Source organism: Anas platyrhynchos, chromosome 4, assembly GCF_047663525.1.
Source record: "Anas platyrhynchos isolate ZD024472 breed Pekin duck chromosome 4, IASCAAS_PekinDuck_T2T, whole genome shotgun sequence".
Classification (NCBI taxonomy): domain Eukaryota; kingdom Metazoa; phylum Chordata; class Aves; order Anseriformes; family Anatidae; genus Anas; species Anas platyrhynchos.
In genome coordinates this window covers 51474740-51493426 of record NC_092590.1, presented here as the reverse complement: position 1 = coordinate 51493426, position 18687 = coordinate 51474740, and the positions used below count along the sequence as shown (strand labels likewise).

The 18687-nt window shown below is 43.1% G+C and overlaps 2 protein-coding genes across 2 annotated transcripts; both read left to right on the top strand.

The window, feature by feature from the left end:
• Positions 1–746: 746 nt before the first annotated feature.
• On the top strand, positions 747–6555 carry SRD5A3 (steroid 5 alpha-reductase 3). Its single transcript, XM_027457077.3, has 5 exons — positions 747–992; positions 3447–3598; positions 4018–4212; positions 5575–5697; positions 6185–6555. The coding sequence occupies exons 1-5, from the start codon at positions 781–783 to the stop codon at positions 6442–6444; spliced, it is 942 nt and encodes a 313-aa protein (XP_027312878.2). The 5' UTR covers positions 747–780; the 3' UTR covers positions 6445–6555.
• Positions 6556–7096: 541 nt separating this feature from the next.
• On the top strand, positions 7097–16526 carry TMEM165 (transmembrane protein 165). The gene is made up of 6 exons (XM_027457076.3): positions 7097–7342; positions 8297–8522; positions 11093–11268; positions 11616–11798; positions 14643–14748; positions 15589–16526. The coding sequence occupies exons 1-6, from the start codon at positions 7139–7141 to the stop codon at positions 15663–15665; spliced, it is 972 nt and encodes a 323-aa protein (XP_027312877.1). The 5' UTR covers positions 7097–7138; the 3' UTR covers positions 15666–16526.
• The last annotated feature ends 2161 nt before the right edge of the window (positions 16527–18687 follow it).

Sequence of the window (18687 nt, the reverse complement as noted above, 5' to 3'; positions counted from 1 at the left end):
TGTTTGAAGTAGCACTAAAGGCTAAAAAATTAGGCTGCTCTGTATGTAAAGGCCTAGAAATATGGTTCAGCAATTTCCTCCTGACTTGTTACTTTACTCCAGATAACACTGGCATGACAAAAAGAGGGGTGCACAGAGGAGGGGTGCGGGCAGGATGTTTTTCACTTGGGGCCAAAGGGGGCTGTTTCCCTGTGGTGCCAGGCTGTTCTGAAGTCTTGGTTTCTCAAGACAAAAGAAAAGCAATAAAAGGCTTTTCAGAGAATCACAGACTGGCCGAGGCTGAAAGGGAACTCTGAAGATCAAGTAGTCCAACAAGCCCAGAGCACATTGCACAGGACGGCATCCAGGTGGGTTTTGAATATCTCCAGAGAAGGAGACTCCACAGCCTCTCTGGTCAACCTGTGCCAGCGCTCTGTCACCCTCACACTAAAGTGTTTCCTCATATTCAGCTGGGATTTCCAGTGCTTCAGTTTGCCTCTCGTCCTGTTGCTGGGCACCACCGAAAGGAGACCGCCTCCAGCCTCCCGACGCCCTCCCCTCAGATATTTATCCACATTCACGAGCGCTCCCTCCCCTCGGTCGTCTCCCTTCCCGGCTGAGCAGCACACCCTTCTCCCTGCCGGCCACCAGGGCACACTGCTGCCTCACGGCCAGCCGCCACCTCAGCCCCGGGCCCTCAGGCCTGGCGCTGGCCGCCATCACCCAGCGCGGGCCGGGGGGCGGAGCGGGGCGGAGCGGGGCGGAGCGGGGCGGAGCGGGGCGGGCGGCGGGGCCGGGACCATGCCGGCGGGGCCGGGCGCCGCCTGGGCGCTGCTGGCCGCTGCCTTCCTGGCGGCGCTGCTGCTGCACCGGGCCCAGGCGAGGCGGCCTGGAGGCGGTGGTGGTGGTGGCATCGCCTCGGGCCTCTTCCAGGACCTCATCCGCTACGGGAAGACCAAGAACGGCGGCGGGCAGCGCCCCGCATGGCTGCGCCGCTGCCAGGTGCCCAAGAGGTGAGCGGGGCTGTGGTGGCTGCGGGCGGCGTGGTGGTCTCTGAAAGCCCCTCAGGGTCTCCTGCAGTGCTCCCAGTGGGGTCTGCGGGTGGAGGGGGGTGTTACAGGTCGCAGGAGAGGTAGGGCACAGGCTTAGAGAAGTGTTTCAGCACGCAATGAAATGCTGCGTTTTCTCCTATTGAGTGAATGCTGCGTGCCTTATGCAACGCGTATTTCAATTAATTGCAAAATAGCCTACGCAAAATGGAGTGTTACCAGATACTCAGGATGTTACCAAAAGCCTAAGTGTGTTTGGGTCCCTTTCATATGTACTGGGAGGCTGCCCACTGGCACTGCGGAATGGCCAAGTCTGTGGTTCCCGTGGGACGCTGATCTTCGGTGAGGCTCTGAAAATCCCTTGCTGCAGATCAGAACTTGTTGAGGAGCCAGCTGACAGCAAGAAGCACGTTGTACTATTATGCAGATCTTTTGGAAAAGACTTTTGAGTGGAAAGATGTGGAAAACTCTGCTTCAGATCAGACCTGCTGAAGTCTCATATGCAAACTGAATGATGCTGGAAGTGCATTATGTGCTTACTCTGTCTTCCTCAGTAATGGCTTCTAAGGAACATGCTTATTTTTACAGAGTTAGCCGCATTTTTTTGAGAAATTATTATTCTCTGTTTATGGATAATAAATGTAGAGACCTCAATCATATGCCCCAAACTGGAATAAAAGCGTACTCTCTTGTACCCCAGTCCCATGCTGTACCTATACAAACCTTCCAGCAAGACGAGATCAGGGACCTGGGAGTGTGGACACCTGAGTGTAAATGTGACTATTCAAACATACTTTGGGGTTGCTTTCTGAAATCAGTTCTCAGTCCTAAAATATTCAAAGTTGGAAGGGACCCACAAGGATCATCAAGTCTGTTGTTGTCTTCTTCCTTCGGGGTTTCTTGACAAAATATACCACAGGATCCTGATAACAGGATGTTAATCTAAGTATCCGAGTGCTGTATGCACAGTCTAACAAGGCAAAGGAACTGTTGTGTTTTTCAAACACACCTTTTTTTCTGAAACAGATGCTGAAACAAATTGCTGTGAAGACTTATTAATAGATGTTTTTTAATAGGATAAGAGAGGGAAACGGGGAAAAAAAAAAACGCCTCTCAAGCTTTTTATGCGTTACTGGGATCTCACTGCTTTGATCACCTGAGATTCTTGACCAGAACTAGCCTTTGACTTGAACATAGGCGTGACGGGAGCTTGCAGGTCCAGAAGGACAGGACTGGGGTGCTGCTTAACCCAAAGGCCTGATCATCCCTGATATAACTTCATTATCAGTAACACAGTTTACATATGCAGCTTTCAAAACAAATGTTTAAAAAGCTTTTGTGACACAGCATATCACAGCATATTATTCACGGCAGGGTTATAATGTTGTATCTTGGTTATCAAGCTTCTGCTCCAGAAAATTCCCACAGGTGCATTTAGGCTCTGTGGTATCCACAGCAAAAAGAAGGGTTCATAAAAGCTTTGGTTTAGGTGCAGTGTATTGCAAAGTAAGGTATTCTTGAGGTAGGGTCTGATTTGAGTTGATCTGTCTTCAACAGAAGTTTCTAACCACCTCTTCTTAGGGAAGATGCTATCTGAAGAATGTGGCTTTTTCAGTGAATTGGTCTCAGGCTCTCAACATCTACAAGGCGATTCTGCTACTGCAGCATTGAACCTGTAACCATGCTGGCTGAAGGAGGACAGAAGATCCTGAAGCTAACTCTTGAGACATTTTCTATTTCCCCACATCTGCATCTTATTTCCAAACAAGCATTGTATTTTCACTAGCCTAGACCTTTTTAAACTTTACTATTCCATCTTGTCAAATGTTGTGATTCATTTCAGGTTGGTTTGGCAAACGCATACCATTCCTCTCTCCTTGAGGGTTGACACGTAGTTACTGTAGTGCTGGATTGTGTCTGACCTACAGAGCATCCCCAGAATAGTTGAGATTGTTGAAAGCTCACCAGCTGCAATGGTCAAGTTGTTCTGAATTGTGCAAGGAAACTTGCTGGCTTCTGACTTGGCTGCTGTATTGCTGTTGAGCAACAGCATGGAAATGTCCAGTAAGTCATTTCAGACATGCTTTCAGTGGTATAAATTATGAAGAAAATTTGTGTAAGTCATGATTATTTGTGAGTATTGAGGAATGTCTTTGCAGTGCATGGTTTACACCTTCTCTTAGTGCAGCTACAGTTGCTGAGGTCAGCTAAGTTAGATGTGTGCTGCCTGTGCATTTAAGGGGGGAGATGCTAGGGTTTTGCCTGCTTGGTACAGCTGAGTCCTGAGTTCTCTGCTCATTGATGGGTGAGACGAAAAGGCACGTGCTGACCATCAGACAAGTGTGTCCTGCAGCTACATGTCCAACTAAAAAATAACGAGAACATTAAGTGTAATGAAGATGCTTTTTGTTCCCACAGGTGGTTTACTCACTTCTATATAGTTTCTGTACTCTGGAATGGCTTTCTGCTGATTGAGCTTTTCCAAGCTAAATTCCTTGGAGCAGCACTCCCACCATGGATGCAGCAATTGCACAGTGCTTTTGGCAGAGATTTGCAGAGCCAGAACACAGGCAAGTATTCCAGCTACTGTAAAGCAGACATATAAATATTACAAAACTGCACTACCATCCTTTGCTGGATAAGTATTCTTCTTGTGCTATTTCATCAGCTGCTCTTAAACTAGGCTCCAGGTAATGTTCCTAGAATACCAAGTCCCTTTGTTTTTATTTAAGGTAGAAATCATTCTAATTTATTAATATAATAGCTTTCAGCACTCATTTTAGTACGAAGGGCCATTTTTACCTTCTACATGTAGTCTTGTGCAATCACTGTGGTCAGCAGTGTCTCAGATGTGCAAATATTTTTCCCAGTGCTAGGTTAGTTTAAAAAGAGGATAAGATTTTGCTGTGGGGAGGGGAAAATTAGCTCTTTTGAAGGGGTAAAATTGGTCCTAGCTATTCCTAAGTCACTATTTTTCATTTGTAAGCAGATAGCGAACACTTCTCTGCACTTTTGGTTCTCCTGCTCCTTTGGCTGCATAGCTTTCGAAGACTTGCAGAGTGCCTCTGTACCAGTGTGTTTTCCGATGGCGTCATTCATGTTGTGCAGTATTGCTTTGGGCTTGGTTACTACATTGTTCTTGGCACAACTGTGCTATGGCAAGTGCCTATTAATGTCAGGCATGGTAAGTACCTGCTTACTTGTTACCAGTTTCATTTTTTTGCTCCGTTTTCTTTCCATCATGGCAAACAGTTCACTTTATTTCACAGAGGGCTTACATGAGAAGTGTGTTAATTGGTGAGAAGTAAAAATAACGTACTGTCATAGTCCAAAGTAACTACACTTCAGTATGTTGCATAATAATCAACCGGTATTACTCACACGGACTCACACTCACTTGCTTACTCATTTTTATGTTAACCACCACTGTAGTTCCCTGAAATTCACTGTTATTCCATCTCATGGTAGATGATACTTTCAGTAGCATTACAGATCAGTTTTGCCATTAAGATCCATTTGCTTTAAGAAAGAAAATAATCGGTGCCAGTTCTCAAATATTACTACACAACTCCAGTTAAAATAAAGTTTCCTTTTTTGCTGTAGGCTTTCCTGTAGGGTGGACCTACTAAGGTGGGATCGTCTTGGCCAACTCCTTTGCCTTCCACTCAGAATTCCCCACTGCTCTGCCTTACACCAGTCACACTCGTCATTCCCTTGGTGCTGTAATGGCTGCATTAATACAGCAGTAATTTGTATTATATGACCTATTTCTGCCAACGCATTCCACTGAGGCTCCCGACTGAACTCTTATTTGCTCCTCTGCACAGATAAACCATGAGCTGCAACACTTCCACTGGCTGCAGCACTTCTTCCATGACCAATTTATGGAAAATGGTTGTTACCAAGTATGTAACTTTAGTCACGTTTTTAACCACTTCCAATCACATCAGCTCCAGTTACTTGTAAAAACAACCTTCAGGTCATCTATGAGTACGTAAAACCCTTTTTTATCTGGACACATTTTTCTACTTTTCTCATCTTGTAGATTCTCAGAGCTGGTACATTAACATGCACATTGGACCTCATCCTTAATGCGGTGTTTTTGATGGCTTAAGTGGTTTACAGTGTGTGTGGATAGGAGCATATATCTATATATACCACTCCCTGTGAATAAGACATACAAGTGTACTTATATGTTGACCTGAGACATGACAATATCTTTTGTTAGGATGGTAAGAATTATAAACAAAGTTGAATGGTGAGGTTTTCGACTGCAAGTCATACAAGAGTTACACGTAATAATATACTTCAAGCTACTGGATTAAAAACTAGGTCTTTGATATTTTTAGTGTAGAGCAGTTAAAGGAAAGGAACTAGTAGCTGAGTACTTAAATCACACAGGACTCAAAAACATCTTCCAAGTGATAAGAGGCTCACTACTAAAGTTTTGTAAGACAATAATATGTAAAATAGGCGTACAGTGTTTGGGGACAGTGCTTGGGAAGGTATTTACTGGCTTTTTATTAATGAAGCATATTTCATTTAGGAAAAGGAAGTTCCATGCAGATCTGCTGGTATCATGTTGTAGGAATTGTGGTGTACATTTGGGCCTCTCTTCACCAGCACAGATGTCTTGTGATTCTATCTAATCTTAGAAAAAGTAAATCAGGTAAGGTGTTTCGTTTATGTGAGCCATTTACTTCCCTACTTTTTTTCCTGGTTGTTTCAATAGGCTTCTGTAGCTTCTAACACCTTAAAAGCAGTATTTTTTAGTAACTGTAGTGTGGGAGCCTTTCTAAGACTTTGAGCAGGTTAAGTGAAGCTGTTTGGAGAAGAGATTGAGCAGCTGAGTGTTCAGAGCTTAATTCAAAGGTCTGGCTTATGCTATCCTAAAGACAAATGGTCACGCTTAGGACTTGGGTCACTCCTCTGAGATGTCACTTCTTTTTCCGTGGGGGTTAAAAACAGGCTTCCTTACACTGAATTTATGCAAACAGCCAGAGGTGATACCTTATTTCATTAAGAAGTGCAAAGCTGCCAGATCAGATGGAGCTGCGTGATGATCATTTTAATGAGCTTGTTGTTCTATAATTGTGAGTAGAAAAATTTGTTTAATGGATATTGTTCTGAGCTTCCTTCTTTCTGTTTGCTTGCAGGAAAGGTCGTAAGTCTGAGCCACAGTATACCTTTTGGAGACTGGTTTGAAAGAGTTTCTTGCCCTCATTATTTTGCAGAACTCCTCATATATGTGTCTATGGCCATCACACTTGGACTTGACAATGTGACCTGGTGGCTTGTAGTGACGTACGTTCTTTTCAACCAGGCGCTGGCTGCTGTTTTGTGTCACGAGTTCTACCAGACAAAATTCACCTCCTACCCAAAGCATCGGAAAGCATTTATACCATTTGTTTTTTAAAATGTGTCTTCTAAAGTATTTTTTACAGACTGGAAATGTTTTCAATGAGGAACTGAGCAATTTAAAATTTTATTAAAATTTACATTTTAATAAAGCTGCAGTGAAAGTGCACATTTTTCTGATTCTAGTTTAAAAGATTATAATTTTTATGATAATCTGAATTTTTTTTATGATAATCTGATGAGTGTTGTTGATTTTTGGGGGGGAAATGTAAGGTGTGTATGTATATCATGCAAGATATGAAGAGGCTGACTGAAGACTTAATTAAAATCGAGGAGTAAGGTATATATGTATATCATGAAAGCTATAAAGAGGCTGAGTGAAGACCGTAATGAAAACTGAAGAGATGCTAATTGAGTATTTTGTATTTTATAATTATGTTACACATAACACGCTTCTTGTTGTGTGGTAATTGAAAATATGTATCTGTGTGAAAACTGTGAGGAGAAAGGAGGGTGCAGGGAGCCATTTGAGCCGCATTTTGTGCCTGGCCAGCTATCGGGGCGCATTTTTATTCCGTTTTTCCCCTTTTTGCGGGCGCCCTCCCCGTGAGGAAAGGCGGCTGAGGGGCGGGGGGCGGGGCCTGGCGCAGCCCCTCCCTCTCTGGGTGCGCGGCGGTTGGGCCGCGCGGCGCTGCCGGTGACGCGGCGCCTTTAAGAGGCCCGCAGCAGCGCCGCGCCGGGCCTCGGCCGCCATGGGCTCCGCGGCGCCGCGCTCCGCGCCGGGACGGCCCCGGCCCCTGCGCCCGGGCCCGGCTCCGGCTCCTCCGCCGGCCGCCGCCGCCGCCCTGGCTCTGCTCGTGCTGCTGGCGGCGCCCGGCGGGCTGCTGGCGGCGCCCGAGGAGGAGCCCGGCCGCAACAAGGTGCCGGCGGCGCAGGGAGCGGCGCAGGGAGCCGAGGTGAGGCGTTGGGGAGGGGGGGAGCGGGGTTTGAATCCTGACGGAAAATGGTCCGGGGCCGTTAGGAGAAACCCAGCGGGCTGGGGGCGCCGCACCTCAGGCAGATGAGCGCGGGCGGAAGGGGAGTTACACGCTCCCCGCTTGGTAAATGACGGATGAAAAGTTTAAAAATCAACCCCAAAAATGTCCAGCGCTGCGAATCCTGTCAGGCGGCGATCCGTCCTTGTTCATGCACGGATCCACTTTCTCTGGTCAAACGTGAACAGCAGCCTCCTTGTCTGGGGACCTGCTTTCGATGATGGGTATCTCAGTATTCTTAAAACGTAAACACTAATTATTAAGGAAAGTCTGGAATGTGCCGGTCAGGTCTGGCCGCTGGGAAGTCGGAGAGATGGTTTTCAGCAAACAAAATATAACCAAAAAAGTTTACGCAAACTTGCATGAAATGTTAACGTGGTTGGGATGCTTGGGCTCTGCAAGAGAAGGAAGGGGTCCTGACAGACATTCAGAGGGCTTCACGATTCTCCTAAGCTATCATCATTGCTCAAGAGCTGTTTGAAGAGTCTAATTCTTACTATTTTTATCCCAAAATTGCTTGTTTGGTCGAGGATCAGAACGTAAATAGGCACAGACTGTAAAGGCAGAGCAATATTGGAGCTGAGCTAAAGCTGCTTTGCCCTTGTTTCACTGTAGCAGTGGTAATAGCCTGCGAGCTGAAATACTGCCTCAGTAATCAGAGCAGCATCTTCTGGCTGAGCGGCTGACTTTTAGTCCAAGGTAGGTGGCCACCAGTAAGGTGTTAATGATAGTTAATGCTGCACAAGAGCTGCACGCTTGCAACGCCACCCTAGGCTGTACCATATGGCAGGAGCAATACTGAGCTCAGTACTTCCAGGAGTCAGATGTCCAAGCCTAATTAACTGGTCTTTGTTTTGTTTTGTCTCTCCCTTACAGAAGGGGTCCTCGCCCGTTGCTCCAGTTCACCTCGTCAGCGAAGAGTCACCTGACAAGACTAACTTGGGCTTTATTCATGCGTTCGTGGCTGCTATATCGGTCATCATTGTATCGGAGCTGGGGGACAAGACCTTCTTCATCGCGGCCATCATGGCGATGCGGTACAACCGTTTGACTGTCCTGGCTGGTGCTATGCTTGCCTTAGGCCTGATGACGTGTTTATCAGGTTAGCCCTCGCAGTGTTTTTGTTTGTCTGTTAAAACGTACTGGGTAAATATGTATTTATCAATACATCTTAACTGAAATTAAATCAAAGGTAGTAGGTATATGCTTTTTGAGGAGGTATATTTCTGTTTTGAGGAGATTCTGAAGGGTTGTCAGGGGGCTGTAGCTCAAATCAAGTATTTAGGCTCATAACTCTAATTAGGTGTTTATACTCCCTAGACATATATATATGCATATAAGGGAAAGGAGCGGAATTGGAAGTCTGAAGTACTTCCTTGGGTTTTGTGCTATTACATTCCTCTCTATTTTTAGCACCTATTAAATTAGCACATCTAAAAAGACTGTAGGGGTGACTTTTTTTTCTCCTGAGGTGAAAGATCCTTAACACAATGCCAAATTTCCCTTGTCTGCCTTGTATATGTGTAGCTGGTTGGAAGCTGTGCAAGTGGAAGATTACGTTCTGTCCTCATCCTTTGCGGTGCATGGTACTGACAGAGGAGAGCTGGAGGGGAAGTGAGGTGTCAAATGGCACTTGAGGAACAAGTAGCTCTGGGTGCTTACATAGCTGTAATTATAAAATGGAGCAGCCTTCAGGTATATCAGATGCAGCATGTAGTTTGTTGTGTATGTGCTCCTTTCTAAATATGCCTATTCCAGAAGTACTTGAAGTAGCATTCTTTGGTTTATACACAATGGAGGCAGCCTATGGACAGGCTTCAGGCCTCTCTGTTCTTCAGATGTATAGCCACTGCTCTGTGTTGCTGTATGCATTGCTGCAATTATCACTGCGGTCTCAGAGCAGTTTCCATTCGCACTGTGTGTAATGGCAGCATTATAAGAGTCTCTGCTATTAGTCACACCAGTCTCTGAGCGTTGTTCCACTGCTGCACTGCTTGCTTCATTTAACTTTAGTTAGTATCATACGTGATGGTGCACCGTGTGTAGCTTGTGAGCTCTCTCTGCCATCTGTCCATTACAGCCCTCCTTTTTTGTATATCAAGCCTTCCTTCAAATCTTCCTTTCTTTATGTTTTTCCATGAAAGCTTTTTTTCTAATTTGTTCCCTAGTTTAGGGGTTCCCAACTGTTTTTTTTTGTATTCAGACAGGAGCTGCCTTTCTTCCCTCTCTCTGCCCTTGTTGTTACAAACACAGCAAGCTGTGTTTAGAACTTCCTGGTTTTTGTTTTGTTTGTTTTTTTCTACCTTGATTTCATGAAATCCTGCTCATTTAAACTCACTAGCTCCAAATAATCAGTGTGTGGGTTTGTTGTGTTGTTTTTTTCTTCTCCAAGCTGTGCTTAGAAACATTTTTACCCTTGTGACATAACAAGCTGCCTTACCATTCTGATTATTACATTGTCTTTGTGCTTTGTATATGGTAAGTAAGGCTAAAACCATCTTTCTGTGTAGTTTCTTTCATGGCTTTACTACAGTATTTTCAGTCTTTTAAAAACAAGTTTAGGTGAAATTCTTCTGTTTTACTTGGCAATAGAACTAATGCTGTTATTCATGTGCGCATGTACTGTGATCACTAATACTGCAGCCTAACTCTATTTTGGTCTGATAGTCATACTTGGGGTAGCGGCAGTGTGGATGGATTAACTTTCAGGCTGTGTAGTAACTTCTGAGCCCATTTTGAACTGTGAAGGCATGTAATACGCTTCCATGTAGCTCACTGCACGTGCAGTAAAACAGCAGAGACAATTAATTGTGAGTGCGTGGTCCAAACAGCTGTTTCCTCTTATTTACACAGGCCTTTTATGTCCGTGATGCCTGGATGCACATTCCTTCTTTTTGAGAGCTAGTTTTGGCTTGGTTTGATCACCTTTGATACCCATAAAAGTAGATGCTCTGAGATGCTATGTGGAGATGTTCTTTAGTCTTTGAGTGGGATCAGTGCTTTTATATTAAAGGACAATTGAATTTTGTCACCATGCATGTTTATGGGGAGTGTGGGGGAGAGAGGAATAGTAATGTGCAGGTATTTGCACTTGGCAAAAGAAGAAATGAGTAAATTCAGGCAACCGGATGGTTAGCAGGTTTGTCTAGTAAATCCATCTTGCAGAAAATACTACTGACTTGATCCAATAAATAAAGACAGGTCTGAAATAAATGAAAAAAGATTGGAAAGAGATGCCATCCCACATGTAGCCATACATACAGACAGATTTAACTGGTATTGCATGCCATGACTAATGTAACATGGTTATAGATGAAATCTCTTGATCTGCTTGGAGAAAAGCAGGATTTGTATAGACCTTGAGTGAAAAGACAGTTTTGCTTGGACTTACTTTGTCAGTATGCTATTCTTTGGAATAGCAGCACATCAACTTTGCCTGGTGTACCTCATCTCTGTGTTAATAGACTTCAGTCTCTGGTATGACCAGTAACAACTGGAGTTTCTGGAGTGTTGTCTTGCAAAAATACGAGATGATAGGAAACTTTTTTTTAAAGCACTTGTTTATCAGTGGAAACTTGAATCTCAGACTTTGCTAGTGAGCATTTTTTAGGTATGGGAAAAAATAATGATATTTATGCTTGATTTTGAAAATACACATTTGTTTTCTTTCAGTTCTGTTTGGCTACGCCACAACAGTTATTCCTCGTGTGTACACGTACTACGTGTCAACTGCGCTGTTTGCAATTTTTGGCATCCGAATGCTTCGGGAAGGCTTGAAAATGAGTCCGGATGAGGGTCAGGAAGAGCTGGAGGAAGTTCAAGCAGAAATTAAGAAAAAAGATGAGGAAGTAAGTCAAAACTGTCTGTGAATTATGTCTAATGAAACAGCTACAGCTTTCCACTTGCAGAACTGCAGTGTGTTTGGGGTGTTCAACCATGTCTGGGAGTCTGCACAGCAAATGTGTGGCCAGCTGGACAGAAGTGGGCCTCGGGAGGCTGCTTCAGCAGATGATTCCAGTTATGTGGTATATCTCACTTCTGTGGAGAAAAGGGGTTTTGTCTGTTTTTTAAAAAGGCATGTGCTTTACTGTTTAAGTATTTCATTTAGGTTATTTAGTTGATATTTCTAATCATATATATCATATATATTGTTTATATATTGTTGTTTCGTTTTTTTTCCCCTTGTCCTCTACAGCTTCAGAGAACTAAACTGTTAAATGGTCCAGCGGATGTGGAAACAGGGTCAGGCACCACTATACCTCAGAAGAAATGGCTACATTTTATTTCTCCAATCTTTGTTCAAGCTTTTACTTTAACATTTCTAGCAGAATGGGGTGATCGTTCCCAATTAACAACCATTGTCTTGGCAGCCAGAGAGGTGAGTGTTGCAGAATGCCCCCTGTCCTTTTGCTCTCTTTGAGTTGTGTGTAGATTAGTGGGGCAGACAAAATATCCTTGCAGGAGGTGTCAGATTCACCTGCTGCTGTATTATGCATTAATGTCACAGCTGTGCTGAGTGAGACCTGAAAATAAAGGCATTGAGGCTCTGCATATTATTAGAGCTATTGTCGCATGATTAGGACTGCACAGGCATTTCTGAAAGTAGTTGTATTCAGCTGCATGATATAAAACAATTGTTACTTGTTATGGTGTAGAAAGATAGATGTTACAGAACCTCTTTCTTTGATCTGTGAGATCATACAGCTTTAACACAGTGGCTTTAAAAGGAGACCTTCCTCACAGCAAATTTAAAACTGTTAAGAAGATACTTTAAAAAAAATATTAAATGAATTTGTTAACGGTGTACAACACTAAAATTCCAAACAGCTTTACAGTAATACTGTAAATGAAATGATACTCAGCGTGATGATCAGAATGTATGTAACTGTAATACATTTAAAGGAAGATTAAGGCTTATAGTCAGCCTTTTAATAAACTCGCATAGTTTCCCTGTGCTTTCTCCATTCATTGAGATGATTTAATTTTTTTTTCATAGGACTCAGGTTTCCTTCAGCAGAGTCTCAGACCTTCTCTTGAGGCTGTGTAATGAAGGAGGCTATAATCTGTAGGAACCTCTTGCCTTTATTGCAGTGTAGGGAAGGTGCTTAGCGTTAATGAGGCAGGGAACAGCAGAGGATGATCTCATTGTTCTGGCAGCTACGTGCCATCTTGGGGAAGTTAAGAATTATTACTACTGCCTCTGCCAAAGTTTTTATAAAGTGTTGGGTAAGTTGCTTAAGCCCATCCTGCCACAGGTAGTTGTTGAATTCTCTTTTGCATTTTTCTGAGCGTCCTGTTAAGAAGTGTCAATTGGACTCTGTGGTTTGTGAAGGTGCTGAGCATTGCAACTAAAGCCTGTGGATGTTGAGCTTCTAATGTATGAAGTGTTTCTATAAGTGGTATGAAAACACATACTATGAAAATGAATTCGAGGTGTCTTGATCATGGCTTTCAAAACCAATGAATGATCGTGATCTGGATCTCTTCCTGTGTTATCCATGGGATTGTTTTTATACCCCTTTCGTAATGTATTCAGGTGAATTCTTTGAAGTACTAAGATGTATAGCAGAGGTATTACAGAAGTATTGAGTTAAAAAATTATACAGAGATTGTGAGTAGTGTGGGAAGTTAGCTGTGACCATACATTCTCTAATGACATGAAAGCAAAATACTCTGCTCTTTAAGTGGATAGTGTCCATCCTGTCACAATGAGTGAAACAGGGTTCCTTTGGATGGGAAAATAAGTGATAATTTAACCTGTCTCCTGTATAAAACAGGAGAAAGATTTAAGTCCGTCTTAATGAACCTAATCCTGAAAAGAGTCCTTAAGAACATGGTTTAATACCTTAATAGTCTCCTGCATATAGGAAATGTTCATCACTCTGTGTTTGAAAGGGAAACCAAAGAAATTCTATCCCATCATGTTAGACTGACTTTCTTGGCAGTATCTGAGCACTTGTGCTTCTGAAGATACTACACTAATGGAAGAAGTCGTAAATTATTATCTGCCAGGGACCGCAGTCAGGAATCAGGTAGAGGGAGAGCAAGATCTACCCTTTGCCTAGAGGGCTGCCAACAGCATAGAAACGAGGAGTTCCAGGAATATTTGATTCTATTTCCAATAATGGAGGCAAGTGTATTCTGCTGGCTCAGCTCTACTTCCCTCCTGGGCTTCTTAGTCAGTAGCTTTTTGTTCTTTGTCCACTACTCCGTAGCTTCTCTCACTAGCTTGTGCTTCTGGTTTTTGATCAGTCGGTGTTGTCTGTTTTGTTCACATCAGATCACTTCCTGGGCAGTTTTCCTGTTTCTCTTAGAGGCTTCATGTGTTCCTCATGTGGAGGCAGTAGCTTTTTCTGCTCTCTGAGCTGGAAGTCTCACTTTCCTTCCTGCAGGAGAGGTTTGCAGAGGACTCGACTCCACTTTCCCTAGTGCAGCAGAAAATCACGCTCTTATCTAGCCTCCTTTATCTGTCATTAGAAGATTTGTTTTCTCTTTCTAATGCTGAGTCTTCTGTTCTGTGAGGCTTTTAATATATATGCTGTCCTTAACTGTGCAATTTGTAAACAGATCTCAGACGTCTTTAAGTAGTAATTTGTTACTGCAGTGAGAAGGTGCTCATTATGCAAAGAGGTGAAAGCATTTGTTGACAATACGTTTTGAAAGCAGTTTATTATCCTCAAGACCAAAATTTGATCGTACTCCTTTCTTCAGTTGATTTGTATTTTTGGGGGGAGCTGGAGTATAGAGCGTACTCTTGTGAAGCTGGACAAAGGAGCTGGAATGTTCTAGCTACTGAAAACATTAATTTGCAGTCCATGAATTATTTTTTTCCCCATTCCTTATAATTAGGCTGGTGTTCTTCCAGCTGATGCATATTGTGTTTCGCAACAGCTGCCACCTTACCTCTAGAGGATACTTAAATCATTCTGCTGTACTTAAACACTTGTGGGTCTATATTTAACCACTTAAAGATGCTTCTTGGTTGAAACATCCCACATTAGTCAGGTTTAGATTTAAGCCTGTCTCACGAGCTGAAATATACTGTTACTGTTCCTTAAGACAATGATAGATGCTGAAGCAGAGTGACCACCAGGGAATGCTCCTCATGCTTCATCCTGCCTAACCAAGGAGCCAAGTTACAGCCCTCTCATGGTAGGAGCTTGTCATGGGACTAGTAGGCTTTCACTTGCACTGATGTTTCCCTTTTGTCTTTTATCCTCAGGATCCCTATGGCGTGGCAGTAGGAGGAACGGTGGGACACTGTCTGTGCACTGGTTTAGCAGTTATTGGAGGGAGAATGATAGCACAAAAAATTTCTGTGAGGACTGGTAAGTAAAAACTCATTCCAACTGAAAAATGTATTAATGTTGGTTGTAATGGCTGTAATGTCAGTAGTAGTGTGCTTGGGAAGGGTGTTTCTTGAAGCTTCTGTAATTTCCTGCCAGGGTTTGGGTCTGTGTGCTTTCTGTAGTTTCAGAAAAGGTGAGGGGGTAGTGGTGTAAACATCTACAAAAGGTGAAATGCATATTCTGCCTCCTTTGTTACGGCAATAAATGATAGATGCTAATCTAACAATGATTTAATGTCCTGTAAATAAGCTCAGTGTGTATCTGTGGCCAGAGGAATGGCCTTACTAGGTTAGATCAAAGACCCACCTAGCCCATTAGCTTGTTTAGAGTAGTAAAATGGGCCAAAAGCAGTGATATCACCCCATTTTCTAGCGGCTTGTGGCCACTGTAAGCAGTGAACGGTTTTCATAGTCTCTTTCAATATAGTTACTTAAACTGTTCTAAAAATGCTAATCAATAATATCACTCTTAACTGATGACTTGCTCCAGCTTGAGAATATTGTATCTTAATTTCCTCCATATAGCCAAATAATCAACAGTAGGAATCAACCTCTCTTTTACATGAGCTGAAGTAATACAAGTCAAAGCTTCCTTCTAGGGACCAAAATACATTCTTGTAAATAAAATCAGTCAAGGGGGTGGCATATGAACATCCTGACACTAAGCTAGAAATAATGTCTACTGTTTGCAGTATAAATTTTAAAAGTAAAATTGTTTTGGGAATCAGACTTCTTACAAATAAATAATCTGTAATGTGCAATGGGAGATATTTAACTTTCTTAGTATCTAATTTCTTTTTGGTTTATTTTTCCTTTTCAGTGACAATCATAGGAGGCATTGTCTTCTTAGCTTTTGCATTTTCTGCACTATTTATAAGTCCAGACTCTGGTTTTTAAATTTTTTCATCACTGCAAAACAAGGATTGAAAGCGTCAAGCAGCTATCCTTGTGTGGTTTTGTATATAATGTACAGAATTAGAGTTAAACAAGCACTGAAGATGAGACACTGAACTTTTTATAGCAAATGATCTGTGGGATTGACGCATTTATGGACAGCTTCTGCGGTGGAGATCTGCTTACTGTCTGGTTGTATATTCAGTGGTGCCTGCTCCCTTGGTAGGATTTATGCGGTTCTGTTTGCTGGACCTGGCTCAGCTGAGTTTTGAGGACCTACATCAGAAATATCAAGGCTTCTTTTTTTTTTTTCTTCCTCCGTTACACACTTCCACCTCTCTTCAAGAGCTTATTCTTAAGTCTTCTCTGAAGTAGACCATAAGTGTTTTGTCCCATATTGCTTTGACAAAGCATTAAAGAGAAAACGGCTGACTCCCTCTTCTGAGGACTTGGGTTCCAGAATGTGCCTGAGGCTGGATAATCTAAGCAACAAGAAGCCTGGGAGCAGCTCCTATACCATGGAGTGGCTGAGCCACCAACAGAGCATTTTATAAATTTAATGTAGAGGGCAAACTTCTTAATCAGGGATTTGTATCAGGAAATCGGTGTCTGGCGATTAACAACCTACCATGTTCAATATGCAAGCTGTCTGAAGCTACTATTATTTGACTTTTTTTCTCCTTTTTCTGAATTTTAAAACGTTAAGGTATGTGGAAAATAATGAAATGGTCCAACATAACGATATTCCATTCCCAGGATTGAACAATAATGGAATTCTTAGATTTAGATGTGTTCATATTTTTCTTTTTAGGAATAGAAATGTAATCTGGAGGAGTATTAATAAAACATAGTGTCTCCATTTGAGTTATTTTCAGTATTGTTTTTGACAGTTCCCATAATTCTTGCCACAAAGGTTAAAGTAATGGTTATATATCTAAGGCTATGAAAGTTTATAAATTTATTTTGGATACTGTTATAAATGCCAGTTATAAACACTTCAAGAATGTTGACAGCTTAAGATGTGTGGATTACTGAAACGTGTTTTTCTCTGCTATTTAGTGCCTGTTTGGGTTCTGAGCCAATAGCTCAAGTAACCCTCTGAGATCTATTCAGTGGCAGTCTTGTGGAGTAGAAGATCCGGTTTCTAGTGGCAGCAATCAGCTTTTTACTCAAGTTCAAGTAAGATGCAGCCTCACAGATCTGACCATTCAGTGTGTAGCTTGAGAACCGAGCATTAGCCCTTCCCTTGGGTTTCTCTGCCAACAGACAGACAGCACTTAGTGCCACCTCGCCGGAAACCCAAGGCTGTGGCAGCTTGCTCCCTTTCATGCACAGCTGTATGAAAGTAGGTTACAATTTCACACTCCAAGCCTAAATATTCATGCCTTGACCTGAATGAAAGGTGTGCTGGCAGTGCCCTGGTTAGTTTTGGGGCAATGTGCTGTGTTGTTGTTTAGTTTGAACCCAACGTTAGCCTGTCACTGCAGCCTGCTCTCTCCCACGCCCTGGAAACATGCTGTGGGCAGTGTGTTTAAACTCATACCTGCAGGGGATGTGTCACGCAGGTCATGTCAAAACAGAGAAGGTGCAGGGAAGAGCCTGAATTTCTAACTGCTCGCTGGACAGCTGTTTGTTGTGTTACCCCGAAGTGGTACTGCTGGATTACAGCCTGTTTGTCAAGTAATTATGGTGCTGCAGGCTGCTGCTCATCCTGCCAAAAGCTCTTGTCAAAAGACAAAGCCAGACTAGCTGGCTGTGTTCTCATGTAGAAACCTTCCAGTCTTTATATACGCCGCTTAAAGCTGTTTTGGTATTAAAACAATTACAACCAACAGAAAAAAGAAGCTATTTACTGTGGTGTTTGTAGAGGTAAATGTGAAGTTGCAGAACACATCCAGGCAACTTCTGCATTTACATTTTACTGTTCCAGGTTTGTATGTGATGCAAAGTACTGCTTTTGACCACTATCTGGCTGCTATCTAACAATAGGCAGGTAAGAGTTTAGTCTGAATAATGGTCCTACTTTTTTTTTTTGTTTGGTTGCTTTTTGTACAAACATGGACTTATGCGTAGGAATCTATTACAAAATTAAACAGGTTCTGAAAAGTTAGCAAAAGCTTTAAAACGTACTTTAGCAGTTGCTACTAATTACAGTGATTTAACGTTGTCACTTGCCTGCTGGAGTTCTTCACAATTCAAGGAATCCGGTGGAGCCTCGTTACGGTGTCCCTGAGCCTGCTGAAGGTGATCGAAGATTCCCAACTTATTTTTGGCAGCGCCGTGTTTGCTGTCCTGTCCTCCCACATGGCCTCGTAGTGCTCAGACCCCAGCTGTCTCCCTCGACTGTTGGCTTGGACCCCAGCCACCTGGCTTGCATTTTTGGCTGGTTCAGGGGCTGGGATTTTGGCAGCTTTCATCACTGCTTACTCATCCTACTAATGCGCTGCCATCAGAGAGGTGTGTGGCACTGTTCATCTCGAAATCCCGATACAGGTAACATCTCAGTGTGTGTGTAGGGATTGATACAAAAGATATCACACCTGTGGTGGCTTACCCTTTAAGGGCAGCCTGTAGCATAAGCTTCTAGATGTTGTTAAAGCCTTTTCGTTGCCCACGCTTTCCTTAAAGTGGCAGGTGTTAATTGAAGAGGTAGGTATGCTGCTGAAGTAAATCTGCTTACTGCAGCTAAAACATATTTTGGGAGATGGGTTGCTGGGCTAAAATACCCCGTGTGGGAGGTGTTGAAGGCAGAACCTGAGATGATGCAGACTGGTGCTGCAGCCGCTTGAGATGCCTTGTGAATTCAGAGGGTGAGGAGCTGAAAGGTAACGTTGTGGCTTGTGAGATGCTGACATATGCAAGCAGTCCTTCGCTCCTGCTCTCCCCCCAACCCGCTCCCCTACCTGCCCTAAATTTGGCAGAAGTTACTGGTCTCTACTTAGAAAAAAACAAACTTTTATCACTGTCTTGCAATTCCCTGTGCCAAGAGCTAAAGAACTGTGGCATGTCTGAATGAGTGGTAGCT

Bases quoted from the DNA above. Each gene is read 5' to 3' on its own strand.
- TMEM165 (XM_027457076.3), top strand. From the start codon at position 7,139: ATGGGCTCCGCGGCGCCGCGCTCCGCGCCGGGACGGCCCCGGCCCCTG. The intron at 11,799-14,642 runs GTGAGTGTTGCA...TTTTATCCTCAG, and splicing joins TTGTCTTGGCAGCCAGAGAG to GATCCCTATGGCGTGGCAGT. The intron at 14,749-15,588 runs GTAAGTAAAAAC...TTTCCTTTTCAG, and splicing joins AAAAATTTCTGTGAGGACTG to TGACAATCATAGGAGGCATT.
- SRD5A3 (XM_027457077.3), top strand. From the start codon at position 781: ATGCCGGCGGGGCCGGGCGCCGCCTGGGCGCTGCTGGCCGCTGCCTTC. The intron at 993-3,446 runs GTGAGCGGGGCT...TTGTTCCCACAG, and splicing joins CGCTGCCAGGTGCCCAAGAG to GTGGTTTACTCACTTCTATA. The intron at 5,698-6,184 runs GTAAGGTGTTTC...GTTTGCTTGCAG, and splicing joins TCTTAGAAAAAGTAAATCAG to GAAAGGTCGTAAGTCTGAGC.